The 22,256-nt window shown below is 26.8% G+C and overlaps 1 protein-coding gene across 2 annotated transcripts in view; it reads right to left on the bottom strand.

The window, feature by feature from the left end:
• The window catches only part of LOC100208238 (uncharacterized), an 82,204-nt gene that overhangs the window by 43,110 nt on the left and 16,838 nt on the right, over positions 1-22,256 (bottom strand). For both annotated transcript variants that reach the window (XM_065795426.1, XM_065795425.1), the window contains exons 5-14: positions 22,093-22,149; positions 14,448-14,666; positions 14,208-14,269; positions 13,736-13,868; positions 12,895-12,971; positions 12,271-12,384; positions 11,515-11,563; positions 11,181-11,297; positions 9,015-9,161; positions 4,402-4,581 (exon numbers count right to left, since the gene is read on the bottom strand). In XM_065795426.1, coding sequence (XP_065651498.1) covers positions 4,402-4,581; positions 9,015-9,161; positions 11,181-11,297; positions 11,515-11,563; positions 12,271-12,384; positions 12,895-12,971; positions 13,736-13,868; positions 14,208-14,269; positions 14,448-14,666; positions 22,093-22,149 — 1,155 coding nt within the window. The remainder of the gene's footprint in view (positions 1-4,401; positions 4,582-9,014; positions 9,162-11,180; positions 11,298-11,514; positions 11,564-12,270; positions 12,385-12,894; positions 12,972-13,735; positions 13,869-14,207; positions 14,270-14,447; positions 14,667-22,092; positions 22,150-22,256) is intronic.

Below are 22,256 nucleotides of genomic sequence, written 5' to 3'. Positions count from 1 at the left end.
TACATACATACATACATACATACATACATACATACATACATACATACATACATACATACATACATACATACATACATACATACATACATACATACATACATACATACATACATATATATATATATATATATATATATATATATATATATATATATATATATACATTATTAACATAAAAAGTATTATTAACAATTACAGAGTTCTAAATATAATGAACTGGTGACTTTGACCCATGTGTGTGTGTGGGTGCGTGCGTGCGTGCGTGCGTGTGTGTGTGTGTGTGTGGGTGGTGGTGACTTTGAATTTTTTTAAATTCTTTAAAATATAGAGCTAAATCATCAATGTGTAACCACTTCAGCAGTAAAAATTAACAGAAAGTTCATTCATGTAATTCAAGGTAATTATGACACTTATGATATAACATAGAGGTACCCATATAAATGGTAACATATAACATAGAGGTACATATAAATGGTAACATATAATAATAATAATAATAATAATAATAATAATGATAAGCTGCGGCGAACAATAAAATGTCGCTTGAAAGGGGTAGCAACCCTTTAGCTCTTTGCCAGTAGACAATGAGCTGTAGCAGCAATTCGGTACATTAACTTAAATACTAGTGTTGGCTACAGTGTTTGTCTAAACGATTTTTAAATTCATTGAGATGACGAGAGTCAATTACAGTTTGTGGGAGTGAATTCCATCGGTTTACTACTCTGTTAGGGAAGAAATTGAGTCTAGTTGAAATAGCACGCATATTGTTATTGAGGTCAGAGGCGTTAAAAAACTCTTTGTATTGACGATGAGAGTGTCCTCTAGTTATTCGCTCTGATGGATAGTTGATTTGTGGGTTAATCCAATAAATATTTTCTAAATTATTTATAAATTTGAAGTTGTAGATTAAATCACCTCGATTGCGTCTTTCATTTAGTGATGTAAGATGAAGGTGTGCTAATCTGGCTTCACTGGATAAGGCTTTGAGAGATGGAATTGCTTTGGTGGCACGGTTTTGGACTTTTTCAATTTTTTTAACATTGTGTGCAGAAAGATAATTCCACACAGGAGCAGCATACTCAAGGTGAGGTCTGACCAGCGATGTGTAGAGCCTCTTCCAAACTTGTGCATTTTTATAAATGAAGGATTTCTTTAGTTGACCGAGAACAGAGTTAGCTTTTGATGATATTATTTCAACGTGTGTATCCCATTTGAGGTTGTGTGAAATGCAAATCCCAAGATCTTTTTCACTGTACAAAGAATCATGAAGCTGCTTCCCTTGCTGAGTCAAGATATAGTATTGGTGGTTAGGATTTTTGCTTTTGTTAAAGTGTAAGATAAGGCACTTTTTGTAATTAAGTCGTAAGCGCCAAGTTAGAGTCCAAGACACAATGTGATTTATATCCATCTGGAGCAGAGCTGGGCTCTCAGGTGTAGAATTTGTGGAAATAACTTTACTGTCATCAGCGTATAACTTCATTGGATTGCTAACTAGGTCTGTTATGTCATTAATGTATAAGATGAATAAAAGTGGTCCTAGAACAGATCCTTGAGGGACACCACTGGTGACTGGTAACGACTCTGAATCGGTGGAACCCATGACAACTCGTTGTGTTCTTTTAGAAAGAAAAGAATTTATCCAATTAAGAAGCATATTAAAGATACCATAACCAGAAAGTTTGTGGAGCATCAGATCATGAGGAGGTGTGTCAAACGCTTTTTCATAATCTAAATATAAAACATCTACACTATAGCCTTTTGCCATTGAGTGTGAGATCTGATTGATAGTTTCCAATAAATTGGTAATGCATGATTTTTTCGGAACAAACCCGTGCTGATTTTGAGATAAAAGATTATTTGCACTTAGATACTCGGTTAAACAATCTTTTACAATACGCTCTAGGATTTTGCAGCAGGCAGAAGTTAGGGAAATCGGTCTGTAGTTTGATGCATCAAGTTTAGATCCTTTCTTGTGAAGGGGTGTTATGTTAGCTTCCAGCCACGCGGCTGGGACTCGACCTTCACAAATAGATTTTATAAATATGTAGGTAATGGGCACGTTCAGAGATGAAGAACATTTTTTAAGGACGTGCGGGTGAATGCCGTTTATGCCGGCTGGTTTATGCAAGTTTAGGTTTGAAAGTAACACTTGTATGTAGTTCTCATTAAGTCTATTCAAGACTGACGTCTCATCAATCACGGAAAATGTGCGCTTTTCGAATGTTGGCAGCGATTGAATCAAATTTAAAGGAGTAAAAACAGATGAAAAGTAATTGTTAAGGATCGTAGCTATATGGCTTTCATTAGAAGTAATGTTTCCATTTGACTCTTTCATAGACCTTATTTGATTTTTAACTTTAAGTTTCATGTTTATATACCTATATATAAGTTTTGGATTTGTCTTGGCTTTTTCGGATATAGATTTTTCATATTGAGCAATAGAATGAGTTAGAGTTTGTTTTACTTTATTGCAGCTATTATTGTATAGTTTAGTGTCCAGACGCCAGTTTGGGTTTTTGCTTCTATAATGAAGTTTTTTTTTGTTTTTTATAGCAGAGATTACTTCTTTTGTGATCCAAGGTGTGTGTAAAGCAGAATAATTCGATTTGATTGCTGGTATTTGAAGATTACACCCTTCAATATAGATAGATTGGAATACACTATAACATTCATTAATATTTAAATTTTTAAAAAGATTAACCCAGTCAATATCTTTGAAATACATGTTTAGTTTATCGAAATTGCCATTTTTAAAATCTTGTCGAGATGAAGAAAACCGATTTCTAGGAGGGGTTGACGATTCTACAGCGAAATTCCAAGTTAGAATTAAATGAGCTCGTTCTTTTTTAGTGCACCCCAGTTGAGAATGTCTTTCAAGAGAAAATATACGTTGAGATGACTCCGTTAAAATAAGATCTAGAGTGCTGGATGGACCTAATATAGAGTTCAATTGAAAAGTATAAAAATTGACATGCTGTGTTAAATGATTTGAATCAAATGTTTCAATAAAGTCTTCAGCTAGTGAGTTTGTGGTAATTGCTGTGTTGTTATGCCATGTGGTATGGTCAAGGTTAAAATCTCCTGCGATAAGAAGACCATAGTAGTGTTTTTTTTTGACTAAATTAGATGCAAAATTTATAGAGGCTTTAATTTGATTATTTACAAAGTTATTGCTGAGGGGTGAACGGTATATACAACCAACTAGAATTTTTTCAGTTCCAAGAATAACTGAGCACCAAACTTGTTCAGAGTCATTGTTGAGTTCAAGATATGTTACTTCATGGCTTATTAGTGTATCAGATATATAAATGCAGACTATAACATAGGTAACATATAACATAGAGATACCCATGTAAATGCAGGAGAATATTGCCTATCAAAAATGACTCTATAATAATGCAAAAGAAGAAAAGTTCACTGCAATTAACTTGGCCTAATTTTTGAAAGAGTTAAAAAGATCTGGCTCAAACATGAGAGAATACTACTTTTGGCTAAGGTAACAATCGTTAATTAACTAAACTAGTTAGTTAATTTTTTTAAAGTCTCTAAGACCTAACCTTCTAAGATAAGAGACCAAAAGCATCAACCCAAAGTCCATTATGAATCTCAGTTAGCATTTGCCAAAATAAAAGGATGTTAATATTGGAGTTATAGTGAATATGTGTTTAATAGCCATCAACAACTGAGACTTGAAGATGTGACAACCATATTTAAATCATTGTCACAAAGTAATTCTTTATAAATATATAATCATATTAATGTTGTTTTGTCATATTGATGTAATTTCATCTATATTCAGTTTGCTTTTTAACTACCTTGCTTCAGAAGCATGCTGTGGTTGAATGAATTATTCTCCAATATTTAGAGTGCTTCTACTTGATAACTTTTAGTCTAATAAAGTAAAAAGTATTTGTTTTAAAAATTGCGGATTTTAAATCAGGATTACAGTCAGATTCAAATCCAAAGTCAGATAGCTAACAAAAATCTGATTGATTATAATATTGGTTAGGTATATGTTTATTCACAAACCAAGCTCTTCTATGCAGGGTTATACAAACAGGCTAACCAGAGATTACTCACAGGTCAGAGTCACTCATAGGTCACTATGTCAAAGAGTTCATCACAAAGTTACTCACAAGTCACATAAACACTGACAACTCAAATTCACAGCTAATTGAATTATAAATATAATTAAATTTTATAAAATATAAAATATTTAATTTTATAATAGTAAAAATTTGTAAAATATTTAACATTTTTTTTACTATATAAAAGCTCACTGTATCCAACTTTAGGTAAAAATCTTAACAAATTTTTTTTTTATTTATAAATTTATTACAAATGTATATTCATTTATATAAAAATCTATGTGTATATGTTTCTATTGATATATAAACTTACATATTCTTTGCTTACAACTTCATCTTTTATTTCTTTTTCATCTTCCTCAATAATAATTTTTTCTATGTTGTTATGATGATCAGATAAAATGTGATAACTGCCAATATAGGAGCCATCATCTGAAAAACTGTTTGTTGGAATATACAAATATTCTTCAGGCAGATCTCCCCCATTGATAACCTATTCATAGAATTTAAAACTTTGTTTTAAATTATAATAAAAAACACTGTACTTTTAAAATTTTTTTGTAACATAATCCAAAAATTAATCATAATATTTTAAACAGCTAAAACGCTTTATGATTTTATAAAACTAAGAAAAATCTCAATAGCAGAAAAAAACTTTAAACCTCATATAATTCAAACATTTAAACAAGGTGGTTCTAATGATATTTGATGGCAAGGTGGTTTTAATGACATTTGATGACAAGGTGGTTTTAATGACATGTCTTTTACTGAAAAAATAATTTTCATATATATGAGCTTTTTATTTTGAAGATGACATAGGTCACCTTTTCAAAAAAATCAAGTTATTGATAACAATGACAACATGAAATTATTAATACTAATAAAAATTTAAATACCCTGAAACAACAAATAAAAGTAAATTGAAAGTTGGCAACAACTTTCAAGAAGATTTACTTGTATTTGTTGTTTCAGGATACTTAAATTTGTGTTAGTATAAAGAATTTTTATCAGTATAAATAATTTTGTGTCGTAATTGTTATCAAAACTTGATTTTTTTGAAAAGGTGACTTATGCCACTTATTAAAATAAATGGCTCATATATATAAATATATATATATTTTTAAAAATAACAAGATGTTTTTTATTCTTGATATGTTTCGTAAAACTTATTTACATTTTCAAAAGATTATTTTACAATAAAAAAACTCTGAAATAAACATTAAATTCAAATAATGGAAAGTTTTTCTGGACTGTCTCATTTATGCCATGATTCTATCGATGTAGCTGATAATCCACACAAAGATTTATGTGTATGCAACATTTGCAAAAGGTTGTTACATAAACCCGTATTACTTAATAATTGTCAACATTTGTTTTATATATATATATATGTATACATATATAATGTTACTTAATCTACCCTATTTACAATTTATAAATCTAATTATACACAAAATTATTAATAAAAAAGGCCTAATGGTCACACAAGCAGTGAATGCCTGAGGGAAAAATGAGGTACATTAGAATAGAGGAGAATATATTAGAATATATTACGAACAAAGCTTATTTTGAAAGTTGTCAAAACAAATATAAAGATTAACAGAAGAATATTTAAAAATATATTCATATGATGACAAAAATAAGACAGACAATACACCTAAACAATATTTACAATAATAAATAAATATTTTTTTATAAAAACTTAAGATGAAAAAAGATGTACAACAAATATATCACCAAACAACAACATACAAAACAAAATATTGACTACAAAATAAAAAGTATGCATAAAACAATGCTAATGTCTGAACATAATTTGAATAGTGATTAAGTAATAAACATCTCCTCTAAGTCGCATCTATTATTGCTGGCGCTTGATTGATAGATGAGCATCGAAACTGGCATTTCGATGAGGATCAGCACTAATAACTAGTTTATCCTGTCAGACAAACATCATTGCCACTTATGCTTTACCCTGCAACTTATGCCTATTCCATACTGCAATAAAAAACAACTTACTACAAATAGCCAAAACCCAACCATACCCAAATGTGTAAAATACCAATTATTTTTTGATGATATGATATAAAAAGTGTACATCTACTCTACAATAAAATGACTAAATAAATCACTTACCATACCACTGGTAGAAAACACAAAAACACAACAAATTAAAATTTTAATAAAAATACCAAAACAAAACTAAAGCAACTCAAGTGTGCAAACAAAAAATACTAATAAATTTCCCCTAAGACAATTAAAACCAAGTAGGTACTTTCAGCATAAATAAACCAATGACAATCAAATGGCAATCCACCCTATTAAAAACCTTTTAAAAAATAAACAAAACACATTAGAGTCTTCAATAAACTCAAACGATGTCATAGATACTTCATTCAAATTTCATTAACCAATTTAAAGTGTAAGAAAATGAACAACCTGCACTAAAAGTTTAACCGTTAAAATCATCACTAATAATTAAATAATCTATGATAGTGGAAACAAATGTTGCCTAGAAAAATGTAAAGATTTAAACATGCAGTGAAACATATAAGAAACTTTCTGAATAATAATAAAAGATAAAAATTGTGCATGCGAAAATTAAAACAAAGTAAAAAATATAGGATAATAATTATTATAAAAATACAAATATATCAAAAATACAACAAACTAAATACTGTAATAAGACTAGATAAATTTTAGCCAAATGGGTGGTTAAAAGTTTTTCGGGTGATATTACAATGATACAAGGCAAGATATCAAAATGATGTAAGAACCTGGGGAAAATATTGTTTAAGTTTTTTCTACGGTCTGAATCAAAGTAACTTTGAGACCATAACAAAATTGAAATTTCAAAAAGTAAATATTTCTCTATGGTCCGAATTAAACATAATTTTGAGACCATAACAAAAGCAACACAAAAAAACATACATCAACAAATACGTAAGAACATAACTAAATCAAAGCTTCGAAGAGTAAAGCTTGTTTATGTATTATTATTTGTTTATATATTGCTCATAAATATATATATATATATACAGTCTTCTTTGTTTGACAAGCGCTTTTGCTCTCTTGCAGTTTTGCGCTCGCCCTTACGCCCGCCAATACTATGGCTGGCACTTTTTTAAGCGCTCCCCAAAAAATTTCAAGCTCGTTTTTAAATTGCAACAAATCTTATTTTTTAATCAAATTCTAATTAAAGAGGTACAAAAACAAATATTTTTTTAAATCGCGCACGCCAGACAAATAATTACTGTCCGACCAGCGCTTTTGCGTGCGCTGGCAGTAAATTTCAAACGGAGAGGAATTTTCGTTTATATAATATATATATATATATATATATATATATATATATATATATATATATATATATATATATATATATATATATATATATATATATATATTATATAAACGCAAATTGTTATATAATATATATATATATATATATATATATATATATATATATATATATATATATATATATATATATATATATATATATATATATATATATATATATATATATATATATATATATATATATATATATATATAGAACCCTTAGATGTTGTCCGAAAGTTTTTTCCATATTTTGTTGACAAAAAGTAAAAATTAAAATGCAAGACCGGAATTTTTTTTTTTAATAATGATAGACTGCCTGCCACAACCAAACCCTCGGTCGATGTAGCAGCACTCCCTTGCGGGTCAGGCTATTTGTCAGTCGATGTAGCAGCACTCCCTTGCGAGTCAGGCTATTTGTCAGTCGATGTAGCAGCACTCCCTTGCGAGTCAGGCTATTTGTCAGTCGATGTAGCAGCACTCCCTTGTGAGTCAGGCTATAAGATAGTTGATGTAGCAACACTCCGCGCATGATTTACAGTAAAAAAAATAAAAATAAAAACATTTTATTAAAAAAAATAAAAATAAAAACATTGTTTATATTGTTAAAAACATTCAAAATGTTTTAAAAACATTCAGAATGTTTTTAAAAACATTCTGGTCAATTAAATTTGCGTTTTTGTGGTTTTTTTATATAACAATTAATTTGTAATTAAATTAATGGTTTTGACTTTCGTCCAACACGAAAATGTTGGACGAAAGTCAAAAGTAATTAAAAGTGACGTAAGTGTTGGCGTAAGAATCACTTTTTTCCTTCCGCTTTTCCCAAAGCCAACAAACTATAGATCTATATATATATATATATATATATATATATATATATATATATATATATATATATATATATATATATATATATATTAATATATATAAATTATTAGCTTTGAGTGTGTAATAAGTAAAAAATTATTTTTTAGACAACAAATTATGCCAATATTAATTACTCTGACTTTCGTTTTTATTTCACTTTTATTGTTAACATGTGTACAAGTTCAAAAAAGATTTATTCAAATTTATTACATTGTTACATACTATAAGAATGCCAAGTTATATGCATAAAAACACTATTTCAACATTTTCAAAGTTTTTTCCTTATGATTTTGAGTTAAATTATTTTAAAGTTTAAAATTTTTGTAAAATTCTATGACTATGATCTTTCTAAAATGTGACAAATTTTTAAACTTTTGGTTTTTCACATAGATATATCATAAATTTCAAATAGTTGAAATATCAAAAAGTATCAATATTCATTTTCTTAAATAATTTTATTCAATAAAAACAAAATAATTAAAAGAAAAATTATTTTTTGATACATCTTTCTAAAATGCTTAAAAAACATTTATTTTTAATGTGAAATAAAATATATGCTTTAACTGATTCCAAAGAGCTGGAACTAAAAGAAAGGCTGAGTTGACACTTCTTTGATTCAGTGAAGTGGAAACTATTTAAGTTTAGGAAATAAAATTAAAACTAATATTTGTAAATCATTTAGATAAATCATTCATTCAAAATAGTTTGTTTTACCTCAGATATTGATGTAATACATTTCTCTGTTATAATTCTAGATTTTCTTCGAATAAATTGTTCATCAGGAGTCGCAAAAGAAGCTCTGTTCAAATAAACATAACAGCTATCAACAGAAAGTCCAAAATGAGTACAAAAACCTTTGAGCTAAAAAAAAACATATCATTTACATAATATTAAAATTGCATCCAATCGAAAAATTATTTTAGCCAAAACTAGTGTGTGCATATATATATATATATATATATATATATATATATATATATATATATATATATATATACACACATTTAAACACATACATATATATATGCATGTGTGTGTATATATATATATATATATATATATGTATATATATATATATATATATATATATATATATATATATATATATATATATATATATATATACATATATATATATATATATATATATATATATATATATATATATATATATATATATATATATATACACACACACACATATATATACATATATAAATCTAAATATATATATGAATATATAAATCTAAATCTAAATATAAAAATATATATATATATATATATATATATATATATATATATATATATATATATATATATGTAGAGAGAGAGAGAGAGAAAAAGTGAGAAAGAGAGGGAGTGAGAGAGAGAGGGAGAGAGAGAGAGAAGAGATATATATACTATAAATTTATAAAACTAATTAAAATACATAGAAAATAAAAGAAATAAAAAAAATATCATCTTGATTTAACTTTTTTCTTTTCTCATTATTTAACCGTTTCATTTTTAAACTTTTTAAAATGATTTCAGCAACTTTTCAAACTGACAGTTTAGTAATAAGATGCAATTAAAGATTTTATATGTCATAAAAACTTTAATTTTTATAACTCAAAAAAAAAAAAAAAAAGTTAAAAAAACGTAGTTTTTAGTATTTAGTTTGGATAAAAAAATTTTTACCATAGAAATCGTTTTTGCTGTTGCAAAAATGATTTCTATGCTAAAAAAAAATTTAATAATATTAAGTGAATTTTTGGGAACATATTCTACTTAAAGTAGAAAATAATAACCTTGTTCAGAGAATAGAAAGTCAAAATAACTAATGTTTAAAAAGTTAAAAATTTGACAAATTGCTCCAATGTTCATTTGCTCAAACGAATGCTTATGCTCTAATAGCTGAAACTAATGTTTATGCCTAATTTGTTATAAAGTATCAGATGTATGCAACCACAAACAGGTATAAATATAATCTATTAAGTTTTTAAATTAAAAGATTTTATTACTGAATAAAAGTAAATTTCTATAACAAATTTTCATACTGATTGTAACTCATTCTGTACTGATTGTCTTCAAATAATTGAAAAGGGCATCAAAAATGTACACACCAGAAACATTCATACACCATAATATTTATTATTCAAATGCTAAGAAATTTATACTTATCAAAGGAGATAAAAGATGTGAGAAGTAAACTCTACTGCTCTGAAGATTTTAGTAAGGTAATAAAAAACGTTGTGTTGCAGGACACTATGTAAGAGTATTTAGCTAAGAAGCTCCTTCCTTACCAATGTCACTTATTGAGCAGTCATCGAACCTTGAACCTTTTGATTCTGAACCAAAATTCTAACCGCTGTGATACGGCTGCTTTTAATAATTACTTTGGTATGACCTGGATTCATCATATTATGCCAAACAAATGACATTATTCTTTGAAAAGAACTTATGATTTAATAAAGTTAATAACCATAAATTATTAGCCAAAGTGGATAATCCACCAAATATCCCTTAATGTTGTCCAACTGAGGACTTTGGAAGAATTCTAAAAAAGAATGGTCTATGCAAAGAATAAGCAAAAATCAGAAAGAACTTTATATTAGGATAAATAGCTGCCTCAAGAAATTCAACAAAAAAAACTGAACAAAAGATTTTGTTAAGTCCACTTGTCCTAATATAATAATAGACTGATAGAAGAAACTTAATAATGAAACTAATGTTTAATAAGCCCTTTTTTGGTCAAAGCCATGAAGGCCAATTAAAGAAGACAAATTGAACAAAATAAAAATTACAAAAAAATAATGCAATATTTTTGATTGCATTATTTTTCAATATGTAACATTAAAATACAAAAATACAAAATATGAAAAAATATTCTTAAAAACGTACTTCACTAGTATCATTAAAACATAATAAATTTTGAAGTCGATCCTGTGAATATACAGTGTCAGGCATTTTAGGAAGGCAAAATGCATTTGTCATTCTACTCAATGCCACTTGTCTCATCTACAAAAAAGAAAAAGACTCTTATAGATAAAAGTACCAAAACAAACTCTTGAATTTGTTTTAAATTTATTTTAAAATTAAGTTGTTGCAATAAGTAAGCTAAAAAAAAATATTAAAAAGGTATAATAAATATAAAAATCAACATCCTGATAAATATTAAAACTACATTTAATAAACATAAAAAAAAAAAAACAGTTTATCTTGATAAAATTCAAACCTGATTGAAATATGAATGGATAAGAGAGGCGTTGAGAAATGAAGACAACCTTGAAAATAAAATCATTTTTTTACAAGAACAAACATTTGGCAACAATTTATATTAAGATGATTTAAAAAAAGGCTTTTTAAAACTTTTTTATCATTTTGTACTATATATAATTCAAGGGTGGAAATAGATATTGAACATCTGCCTTGGATCATTAAGACCTGCTGGAAGAGAGTAACCAACCATTCATTTTTTTTTTTTTTTAATGAACAATAGTTGGTATATACAGTATATATTTTATGACTATAATGTTTTTGGATTAGGGAATATAACCGGGTTGTGATAATATTATTATTATTATTATTATTATTATTATTATTATTATTATTATTATTATTATTATTATTGTTATTATTATTAGCTTATTTATTATTTTTGTTCTCCTATATTGTGTGGCATTATTAAAGTATGCCTTTTAATTGAAAAAAAAAATATCAAGAAAAAAAAAGTCATAGGTATTATGAAATTTATTACTCTATTGTAATTTAACTTTTGAAAGGTTTTTATTAAATCTTTTTATTAAACTTTTTAGGTTCTTTATTAAATCATTTTATTGATAATTATAAAAGATAGGCAGAATTCAACTAATAAAGAATATAAATTTTTTATAAAATTTTTAGAATTAAATTAATAAAACATTTTTTAAATAAACAAACTTTAATTTTAATTTTTTTTTTTCAAGTAGTTAATTAATTAAAATAAACTTACTTCAAAAGTTTGAAAAATCTAACATAATTTTTCTCTTGAACAGATAATAAGACTTGCAAAGCAAACTTAACTTGGTATGATTTCCTAACTTCTTCACGAAAACAAACAGCTTCTCTAAAAATATAAAAACCCAAAAAAAAAGTTTTTCAATGCTTACTATTCATGATACAGCACAAAGAACACATATGCATACTGCATAAATTACATCCATAACACAAAGTACACATATGCATACTACATAAATTACATCCATAACACAAAGAACACATATGCATACTGCATAAATAACATCCATAACACAAAGAACACATATGCATACTGCATAATTACATCCATAACACAAAGAACACAGTTGCATACTGCATAAATTACATCTATAACACAAAGAACACAATGTGTTTACTTAATGATAGCAATGATACAAAGAACACACTCATGTATTAAACCAACTTTAGATAGCTTTGAAATTTCAATGTTAAACCAAATAAATAAAATTAACATTTATTCATTAATTTTTTTGGATTATGGTTTTGCTTTATTAGAATAACCTATTCAGACTTCTCAGTTTAAAAAAAAGCTATAAAAACAAATTGTAATAATTTTAAAAATTCAAAGTAACCGTACCTTAATGTATCAGCATTGTTAAGATTGAGAAGAATTTGATAACACCGAAACTCAACTTCATTTGGAGAACTAATACCCTTTAATTATGAAAACATGTTTAAAATATGAGATATGATGAACTTCTATTTACTACACATACAATGAGTATACAAAAAAAAAATCATACAATTTTTAGAGCAAAGAATTTTTAATAAATTTTAAAAATGCGGCATCACTGGGGAATTCTGATGTTAACAATAAGGTCATTTTGGCCAAGGTAGTGATTAGTCAATGATATATTTCTTCAAAAAATCATTTAAAAAACCATTGAAAAAGAGATCCTTTGCAAAATATATATTTTTATAATATATAATATACAGCAAGATACTAAAAATTTTCGTCTTGTAATTCTTTTTTTTTTATCACTAAAGCATTTTTAATTTTATTTATAAATTTAAAAATTTAATGCAAACATCGTTTAAATGATAACTTTAGTATAACTTCAAAACATGATTTACATAACATACTTGAAATAAATGCATACAAAAAAAAAATAATAAAAAGTGTGGCTACTTAGTTTTTTTAAGTGGGAAAAAGATATTAAGTGTAACTTTAATGTTTTTCACACTTGTGTGGTTTAGACTTGTGTGGTTTAAACAAGATTCCATTGTACTATTTTCTTTAAATTTAAATGACATGGATAAGATAAAGAATCACAACAAAAATACTCAGGACTGAGTTGTGTTTTTCTTTTGCCTTAACTACGGTAATGCAGCCTCACCTGTTCTAAAACATGCGGGGGGAAAAATAAAAATAAAGTTGAAAATATATACATAATAAAACAAAAAATAGTACACCATACCTTTTCATTCCATAAATCCTCATACATATGTTTTAAAGTTTGAAGGCATTTTGTTAAGTTTTCTAAATTTATTTTGGGATCAAATATCTGGAGATCTTCTTCACATAGGTGATGAGAACAAAATATATGAAACCTAAATTCCAAATATATATATTATGTTAGTTAATTATATTTCAGACACATTTTTTTGTTTGATTGTTCCTTTTTTAATTTTGATTTTTATCTTAAGTTTTTAAATAACTTGGATTTTCAACTCTGTCTACAAAAAAATTTATTTTTGGTAAAGGTTTATTTAATAAAAGAAAAAAAAAACTCATTTTCTTAAAATATAATTGTGTAATAAAATGTAATTGCAACATAAAATAATAAATAATAAATCACAATAATCATAACAATTTAATAAATAAAAACAATGTAACAATAATTATAAAAAAAAAAATAACAACAATGATCATTTTAACTTGTATTTTACCTTGCACATTTTTCAATTAAGTCAATGCTTGTCAAACATTTTAAGTTTTGTTGAGTGATATCCTGTGAATAAACTTTATTATTTACAAACATTATCAAATAAAAAACAACAATTGTTTCTTTCTCTTTTTTTTGAAAAAAAAAAAAAAAAGAAACAATTGTTGTTTTTTATTTGATAATGTTTGTAAATAAAAAAAAAAAATAAACTTAGGGTATCTCTTAGGGTATTATCTTATGGTACCTTCCTAATGGCTCTTAGTCTATTCCAAACAAAGTCAAACCAATCATATCGAGCAACATATTTTTCATCCATAATATTACAAATTAAATAATCCATTGTAAATTTCAACACAGGTGCTGGACGTAGTTCATGTGGCAGTGGTTCTTCTTGATCTGCAGATGAGCGACTGTATTCCTTAACAGCTTTTAAAGGATCAATTGTAACAGCATCCATGCTACTCTGTAAAAAAATTTACCTAATGTTTTAAAAATGTAATCATAAAAATACAGAAAAACCAGTAATCTATGTTATAAACATTTCAACAAGTATTTAACTTTTGAATATATTCTAATATTTACATATCTTTATCTCCTACTAATAATATGCAGAGAAAGGTGTGTTAGATACTATAAGATGTAAAAAAGGTTAGATACTATAAAATGTTTATCTTACATTTTTTCAGAAATTTTTGATTTTAAAGTTGTCCATTTTAATACAATTAGAACAAGCTAAGAATAAGCTAAAACAGTTTGTTTTTTTTCCATTAAAAAAACCATCAGTAGCAGAAAAAGATATTTTACTGCTTCATAGCTCATGTTTTTACTGCCTCATAGCTCAATTGCATCAGCACTAATAGCACTCATTTGGGTCATAGAATACAAATTTAAACCCTTGTACTATTCAAAATGCAATTCAACAAGCCTTTAATGCTCACTTTTGGCAATCATAAATTTTAGATAGATTGAACAAAATAAATTTTAGATTAAACATAAAATAAAATTGAGCTTCCATAAAGATTTAGGAAAAGTATTGGGTTATGAATACCGAGATCCTGGATACCGGTATTGAAAAAGTCGAATACTGTTATTTCGGAATTTGAAATAATTTCACCATTTGAAAGTTTAAAAAGTTTAAAATTTTAATTGATCTTATGAATGGAAACAAAATTCAGTGAGCAAAATTAAATGTGGTTATATGATACAAAATAATATATAAGTTATTGTACAAAATTATTAAAGGTTAAAAGTATTAAAGGTACAAAATTAAGGCTATTTTTACTTGTTGGTTATATTATATATTATTAAATAGGTTTTTTTACTTATTGGTTATATTATATATTATTAAATAGGTTACTTTTAATTGTTGTATTAGTTAAATTAAAATATTATATTCAAATCCAAACGGTAAAATATTTTCTTTTTAATCAGAGTATAAATTATACATTTTATTATTGCATTTTGAACTTTAAGGAAATTTGTATTTTAAACCGATATGAATATTCAAGGTTTCAAGGAGCATTTTAAAGCAAATGATAAAAATTCACCGTGGTTTCATTTTGTAAAAGAAAAAGCAGGACAGTGGAGCTAAACCGAATTGTGTAAGAGAACAATAAAAACACACTGAGGTTCTACGAGCGGTCTTCGTACCCATTTAAAAACAATTCATGAAATTAATTTATAAAAAAGAGACGCAGGTAGCACCACTGTTTTAGATTCTTAAGAATTTGTACAGAAATCATAACCTTTTGTAACTATAAAAAACTTTTTTTAAAGTGATAAAAAGGATGACTCATTGCCAGCTATTTTAGCTAGGATGACTGCATGTGATGGTTTATCATTCAACATTATCTGCATGTCATATGATATCAGAAAAGGCTTAAGAGCAAGAGGCTTTTCTAACATACTAAAGAATCACAAAACAATTTACAAAGTGGTCTTGAATTACAGTAGAAATATACAAGACTAAGTAATTAAAGAATTATTAAGCAGAATTGCCAAAAATGGAAAGATTTTCTCTAACTTTCAATGAATGGACATCAGTAAGAAATAGACGTTACATAAATATTGATGTCCACTCTGACAAAGAGTTTTAGAATCTAGGATTGATTTGTGAATTTGAAACAATTCCAGCAGAAAAAATGTGTTGAGCTTGTGAATGATAGGTTAGGTGATTTTGAGCTTTCAATGAAGAATATTGTGGGTATTACCACTGATGGTGCTGCAGTTATGAGGGAAGTTGGCAAGTTAATTGAAGCACATCAGCAGCTATGTTTAGAGTATGGAATTCAGCTGGCTGTTATCAACGTACTCTACAAAAAACCTCATAATGAGGCTTAAAGAAGATGCTAAGGTTACATCTGTTCCTACACCCAGATTTGAAAAAGAGCAGAATTCCACAGATGACGACAAATTATTTGATGAAGATAAAGAAAATGGTTTATCATAATCTTCACTGAAAATGATGATGATAATTCTTCTTTTCCGGTACATTAGCAAATGTTATCATTAAATAAAAAAGTTTGTAAAGTGGTCAAAATATTTTGATCTTCGCCTTCAAAAAATGACAAAATCCTACAAAAATATGTAAAAGAAGAGTCTGGGAAAGAATTGTCACTGGTTTTAGACTCAAGAACACAATTAGAAAAAAATTGATAAGTTTTTATTTTGACTTTGTTTACAGCCAATATTGTTTATTCTTAAGATGATGTTTATAAGCTTTAATTTAACAGCTGAATGTGCTTACACTTTTACTACCATTACTTGTGTTATTTTTAGAATAATTTTACTTTGTGTTGTTCTATTGTTATACTTAAAAGTATTGTTTTTTTTAATTTATTCTATTTATTTATTCTATTTAAGTATTATTATCTATATGTATTCAAGTATACTATATTTTTCTATATTTTTATTTGCTATTTTAGTTTTATTTCAATTCACCTGCCCAAGGTCACTGCAATCGAGGAGGCTACTTTAGATTTGGTTACAACCCTCTCTTAACTTTATAACTCCGAAACATAAACCTTGACAATAAAGGCCGCTGCGTCAAGAAATAAGTTGAGCGCGGTACTACCAGAAACATGGTGGGGTTTGAACATCACAAAATAAAATAATTATAAAAACCACTTATCTAAAAATAGTTTAGATATCTAAACAACATATGATTGTTGTTTAAATATCTAAACTACTATTAAATTAATTAAAAATTTTAAGTAAACTGCTTATGATAGTACCATTTTCTTTTTAAAATTGAAATAAAAAGTGTTCCTTGAAATTATTTATTTTTTGAAAGTTTTATTTTCATAGAAAAAAAAACTAAAAAATGTATACTTTTTTAACTGAGTTTTTCTAATACCTTTTAAAATAATGGTTTGGCTCTGATTTGAGTCCAAGTATTTGTTTACCAGTACTGATTCCATGAAAAAGATTACATGATTTAAAGTTGTATGGTTTTATATTTTCAAAAATTTAATAATTAGTTAATTCATCGGTATTGGTAATTCAAAGTGCTATTGGTATATCACTAAGCAAAATGGAATAATTTGGCGCCTATGATAGAACATTTAATCGAATTAAAAAATTGCATCAAAAAGAGTCTAATAGATTGAAAATCACCTATTTTGTTTTCAGATGCTGAGTTTGAAATGTTGTAGGATATCTTTTCAGTTTTACTTCCCATTAAGCTTACTGTTGGAGCAATCTGCAGACAGGATGCAACTTTGTTATCTGCAAATGCTGCTATTTAATTTATGATGAAATCAATAACTGACCATCCATGTTCATTAAGTTACGCTTTAAAAGTAAGTATTCTTGAAAGACGAACAGAGATTTCAAGTGTTTTGCAATATTAACACGATGAAAACCCAAATGAAAACCCAAACAATGATGAAGCTGATAAAGATTATGAATTATTTCCAATCATTACCAATGCTGCAAGTGCAAAAGTTATTGTTCTACAGATACAACGCCTGGGTGTGGCCAACTTGCATTATAAACCTGCACCTGTAGTAACAACATCTATTTCAGCCAACGTTTCAAATTCAGATACAAATATAATATCCGATGTCGATGATGATGAAGATGATCAAAGAAATTAAGTATCTCTGACTTCTAAAAGAAAAGTTGGAGAGGGCAGTATCGAAAAAAACTAGCACCAAATTACCTGAGAGTGGAATCAACCGAAACAAAAAAGATCTCACAGGCTTGATAAAAAAAGAAATATTGTTTTTTGAGACATATGGCATAAGAGGCAAATACTTAACTTTATTATATAATTATTTGCTAAGTATTAAACTGACCAGAGTAGAATCGGAGAGAGCTTTTTTCAGCAGCTGGCTTAATCTGCACCAGAATTTAGTCAAGGATTGGAGATAATTCGCTCAACAATTTATGTTTTCTTTTCTATGTTTACTTATATCAACAACCAACTGTAGAAAAAGTAGAACCTTAAAATTTTATGTTTTCTTCCTTTTCTTATGATTAATATATAACATTTAAGAGAATTTTTTTTTTTTTTTTTATTCTTCAAATAAATAAATTCAGTTTTTTTATTTGCCAAACTATTTTCTAATTAATTTATTTATTCATTCGTTTTATTATAGGAAAAATAATAATACCGGTATCCCGGTATTAAAAAAATACCAAAATACCGGTATTGGATTTTTGGTCCAGTATTACCAACCCTAGTATTGACGGAGGTGGTGATTTTCTAATGATTTGTATAAAAAAATTAAATAGTGGAACAGCACAAATAAAACATCTATTTTCCTATTCAAAAAGGTTCTTAAATCTTGGTAATTGTTGAGCTTAAAAAATAATATTATGAGGAAAAAAACTTAGTTTTGAAACTTCGCTATGGTCACTTGCCACTGAAACATAAAACTTGTAAAAGTTTTTTATTAGATTAGAATTAGGATTACATTTCTTTTTCATAGAAGTGGGATTCTAATCCAAAAAAATATTTTTTACACTTATGTAGAACCTTTAACAAAAAAAAAATTTTTAATTTTGAAAATCTAATGCACGGAGGAGATTTTAATGAAAACTAATAAAAGAAAACTGTTGCCTTTTAGAAGAATTGCTTAAAAACCTCAAAATTGTATTTGAAGCTAGAAAGCTTAATGCTGCATTTTAAAACATATATCAGTCAGAAATGATTTGAGAATTCCCTCAATTCCTCCTAATAAGATTATACATTTTTTTATTAAAGAAACCCTCGAAATTTCAATCACATCTAAATTCTATTTTATCATAAATCATATAACCAAGCTGTAAACTTTCCTAAACTCTACAAAAAAAATTTCAAGAGATTTTGCATATTGGAGTGAGCAAGCATTAGTCATGCATATTTTATCAAGATATGGAAGATATAATGCAAACTTTAAATGAGTTTAGTGAGAAAATATAATGTAAGTTTTAAATGAGTAAATAACTTTTTAAATTAAAATAAACTTATATAAATGTTTTTATTTATTCTGAAAAAGTAACCCAGTAGCACTAATTTAAATGGGTTTTTTATTATTGAAAGTTTTAATTGTTTCGAAAACATTGTTCCTTTAATAGAGTTATTGCCATTTTAATATTTTTAGCAATATTAAAAAAAAGTCAACTTTTTTATTTTTACAAAAAATATTAAATGTTTTGTTTTGTTTTTAAAATTATTTAATAGTTTTTGTAAAAAAAAAAGAATTTTTTTATTTTAACGGGTGATAACTAAAAAAATGAGAACTTTCATATCAGGCACATAAAATATATCAGGCTATAATAAAAGCACATATTTAATGAAAATCATGTTTATATTAATTGAAGATACATCATTTATCTTTAAGAAAAAAGTAATGAACATTTGGTTATCAGCAGTTTGACGTAGCTTTGTCATGATGTTAGATCAGCATTGTACAGTATTTATATTGATGTGACAAACTACATTTTTTGATATGGGTAATCAATTGTTTGCAATTCTTGATTGTTTTTTGATTAATTTTCTTCAAACATTGATATTGTTATACTTCTTGATTAATAACCAAACCACTTGGCTTGGACCATGGCTTGGTAAATTCCCCTCTCAGATATAGCAATGTACAGCATCACTTTCTGCTCAAACTTGTGTTTATATTAAACATAAATAAAAAAAATTGTATTTTACTTTTGGAGGTGTTGCAGAACTTTTATCTGCATAATATCAACATTTCCTGGAATTTGCATTTTGAAGAGGGAAAAGGAACTTTTGTCATCCAAAACATTGAGATTTCACAGCTGATATTTGTTGCTCAGTGTATTTCGGTGCTCTTGTTTTTTTTTGGCAAACTATTGCTTGTTTTTTCAACATTTTGCAGATATAAGGCTGCCTACACTTGAACTTTTCTGCAGCATCTCATTGACTTATTGAATCCTTGTTGTTGAAAGCACCATGAAGCAAACAAAGTACCTTCTTATTCATTATTTTACCTGGTTTTCAACTACCACTTTTACGATTGGTTGTTAAGGATGCCAAAATACAGTAAATAGTTAGAACATTTTTGGTTTTTAAATGATCTACAGTTTTTTTTCCAAAATTTATGTGAATTTGATAGAACTTTACAATGTTTTTGTAAGAACTTTACTTGCAGAACTTTACACTTGTACATCTTGTATTGACGGCATTTTAAACATAATTGAATTAGCTGATGCAAAACAAAACAAATGATAAATTTGTAAACTAAAAGAATATAGCTTCACATAGGCGTACTTTTCTTTTTTTGACTTTTGTGGTTTGATATGAGAGGGTTAGAACTATTCCATTTTTTAGTTATCACTATTTATGATATTGTTTATGATATAAAATATTAAAATGGCAACATTTTTTAAACTTGTGAAAGTCCATACAAACAACCAATAACCAAAAGGATACTAAATGTTTTCTTTGTAAAAATCCATACAATAAACGCAAAACCTTGTAAAAATATTTTTGAGAAACATTGTTTCTGTTTATGGCCATATTGATAAATATTGCTTCTGTTCGTTGCCATATTGATAACTCCATGCTTATGAGACATTTAAATTGATTAGTGACAATAATTTAAATATTAGATAAATAATAGATTCCAATAAACCTATACATGACCAGGGCATACATTTAAAAATGAATTCACTATTTTTATGAAACCAATTTTAAATTCTCTGACAAAATTCTCATGTGCTTTTTTTCACCACTTCTTCACTTAACTGCTTGTTGTAGTGTTTTTTTTTTTTTCATTCCTTTTCTTTCCATTGTGTTTAAATGTTATTTCTAATAAACCAAATGAGCCTTTAATGTTCATTTGTCAACCAAGTTGTAGTCAATTTAAAACTTATCAAGCCGAAAGTCAGGATTATCACTAACCCTTCTAGCTCTAAAGCTTTTTTTAGCTATAAAGTATTTTCAATAAATACCTTAAATGCCTGGTTTCTCCTTGCCCTTCTATAGGTGGATCAGACCTATGACTAAAGTAGTTGTCTCATACTTGTTTTACGTCAGATTCACACTATCATGATATCTATCTATCATCGTAGTATCATCAGATTCACACTCATCACAGTACTTTTACTGTTATCTCAAGCCTGACTGTCATTTCTTTCTTGATTTTCTTTATGGTCCTGAGGCAGATGTCATTTGTTTTTCCACTAAAAATTGTGCCTTATACATTATCTCACAGAATCAGGTAGGCATGAAAGCTTTTCTTCTTTTTTTAAGAGGTCATTATAAATAAGCCTGTATGTATGACCATATATCATTATTTGACATAGTCAAATAATGATACAAGGTCATACATACATAGTCAAAAATATGCAATAAAGAACAATGATAATAAAGATTACAACATAAACATTGTTATAATAAAAAATTAACAACAAAAATAAAAAAAACTTACTGATTCACTTAACTCAAATTGACTTCCTTGCCGCCTTACTTCTCTAAGATAACGCTCCTACAAATAAATTTCTATTTACATTTAAATTGAATTAATTGAACATGCTCAGTGAGATAATGTAGGTGTATGTTATATTTTTATCATTTTTCTATGAAATATACCAA

The sequence above is a fragment of the Hydra vulgaris genome, chromosome 04 (genome assembly GCF_038396675.1).
Source record: "Hydra vulgaris chromosome 04, alternate assembly HydraT2T_AEP".
Classification (NCBI taxonomy): domain Eukaryota; kingdom Metazoa; phylum Cnidaria; class Hydrozoa; order Anthoathecata; family Hydridae; genus Hydra; species Hydra vulgaris.
The sequence above is the reverse complement of the archived record's forward strand: the minus strand, read 5'-3'. Positions and strand labels throughout refer to the sequence as shown.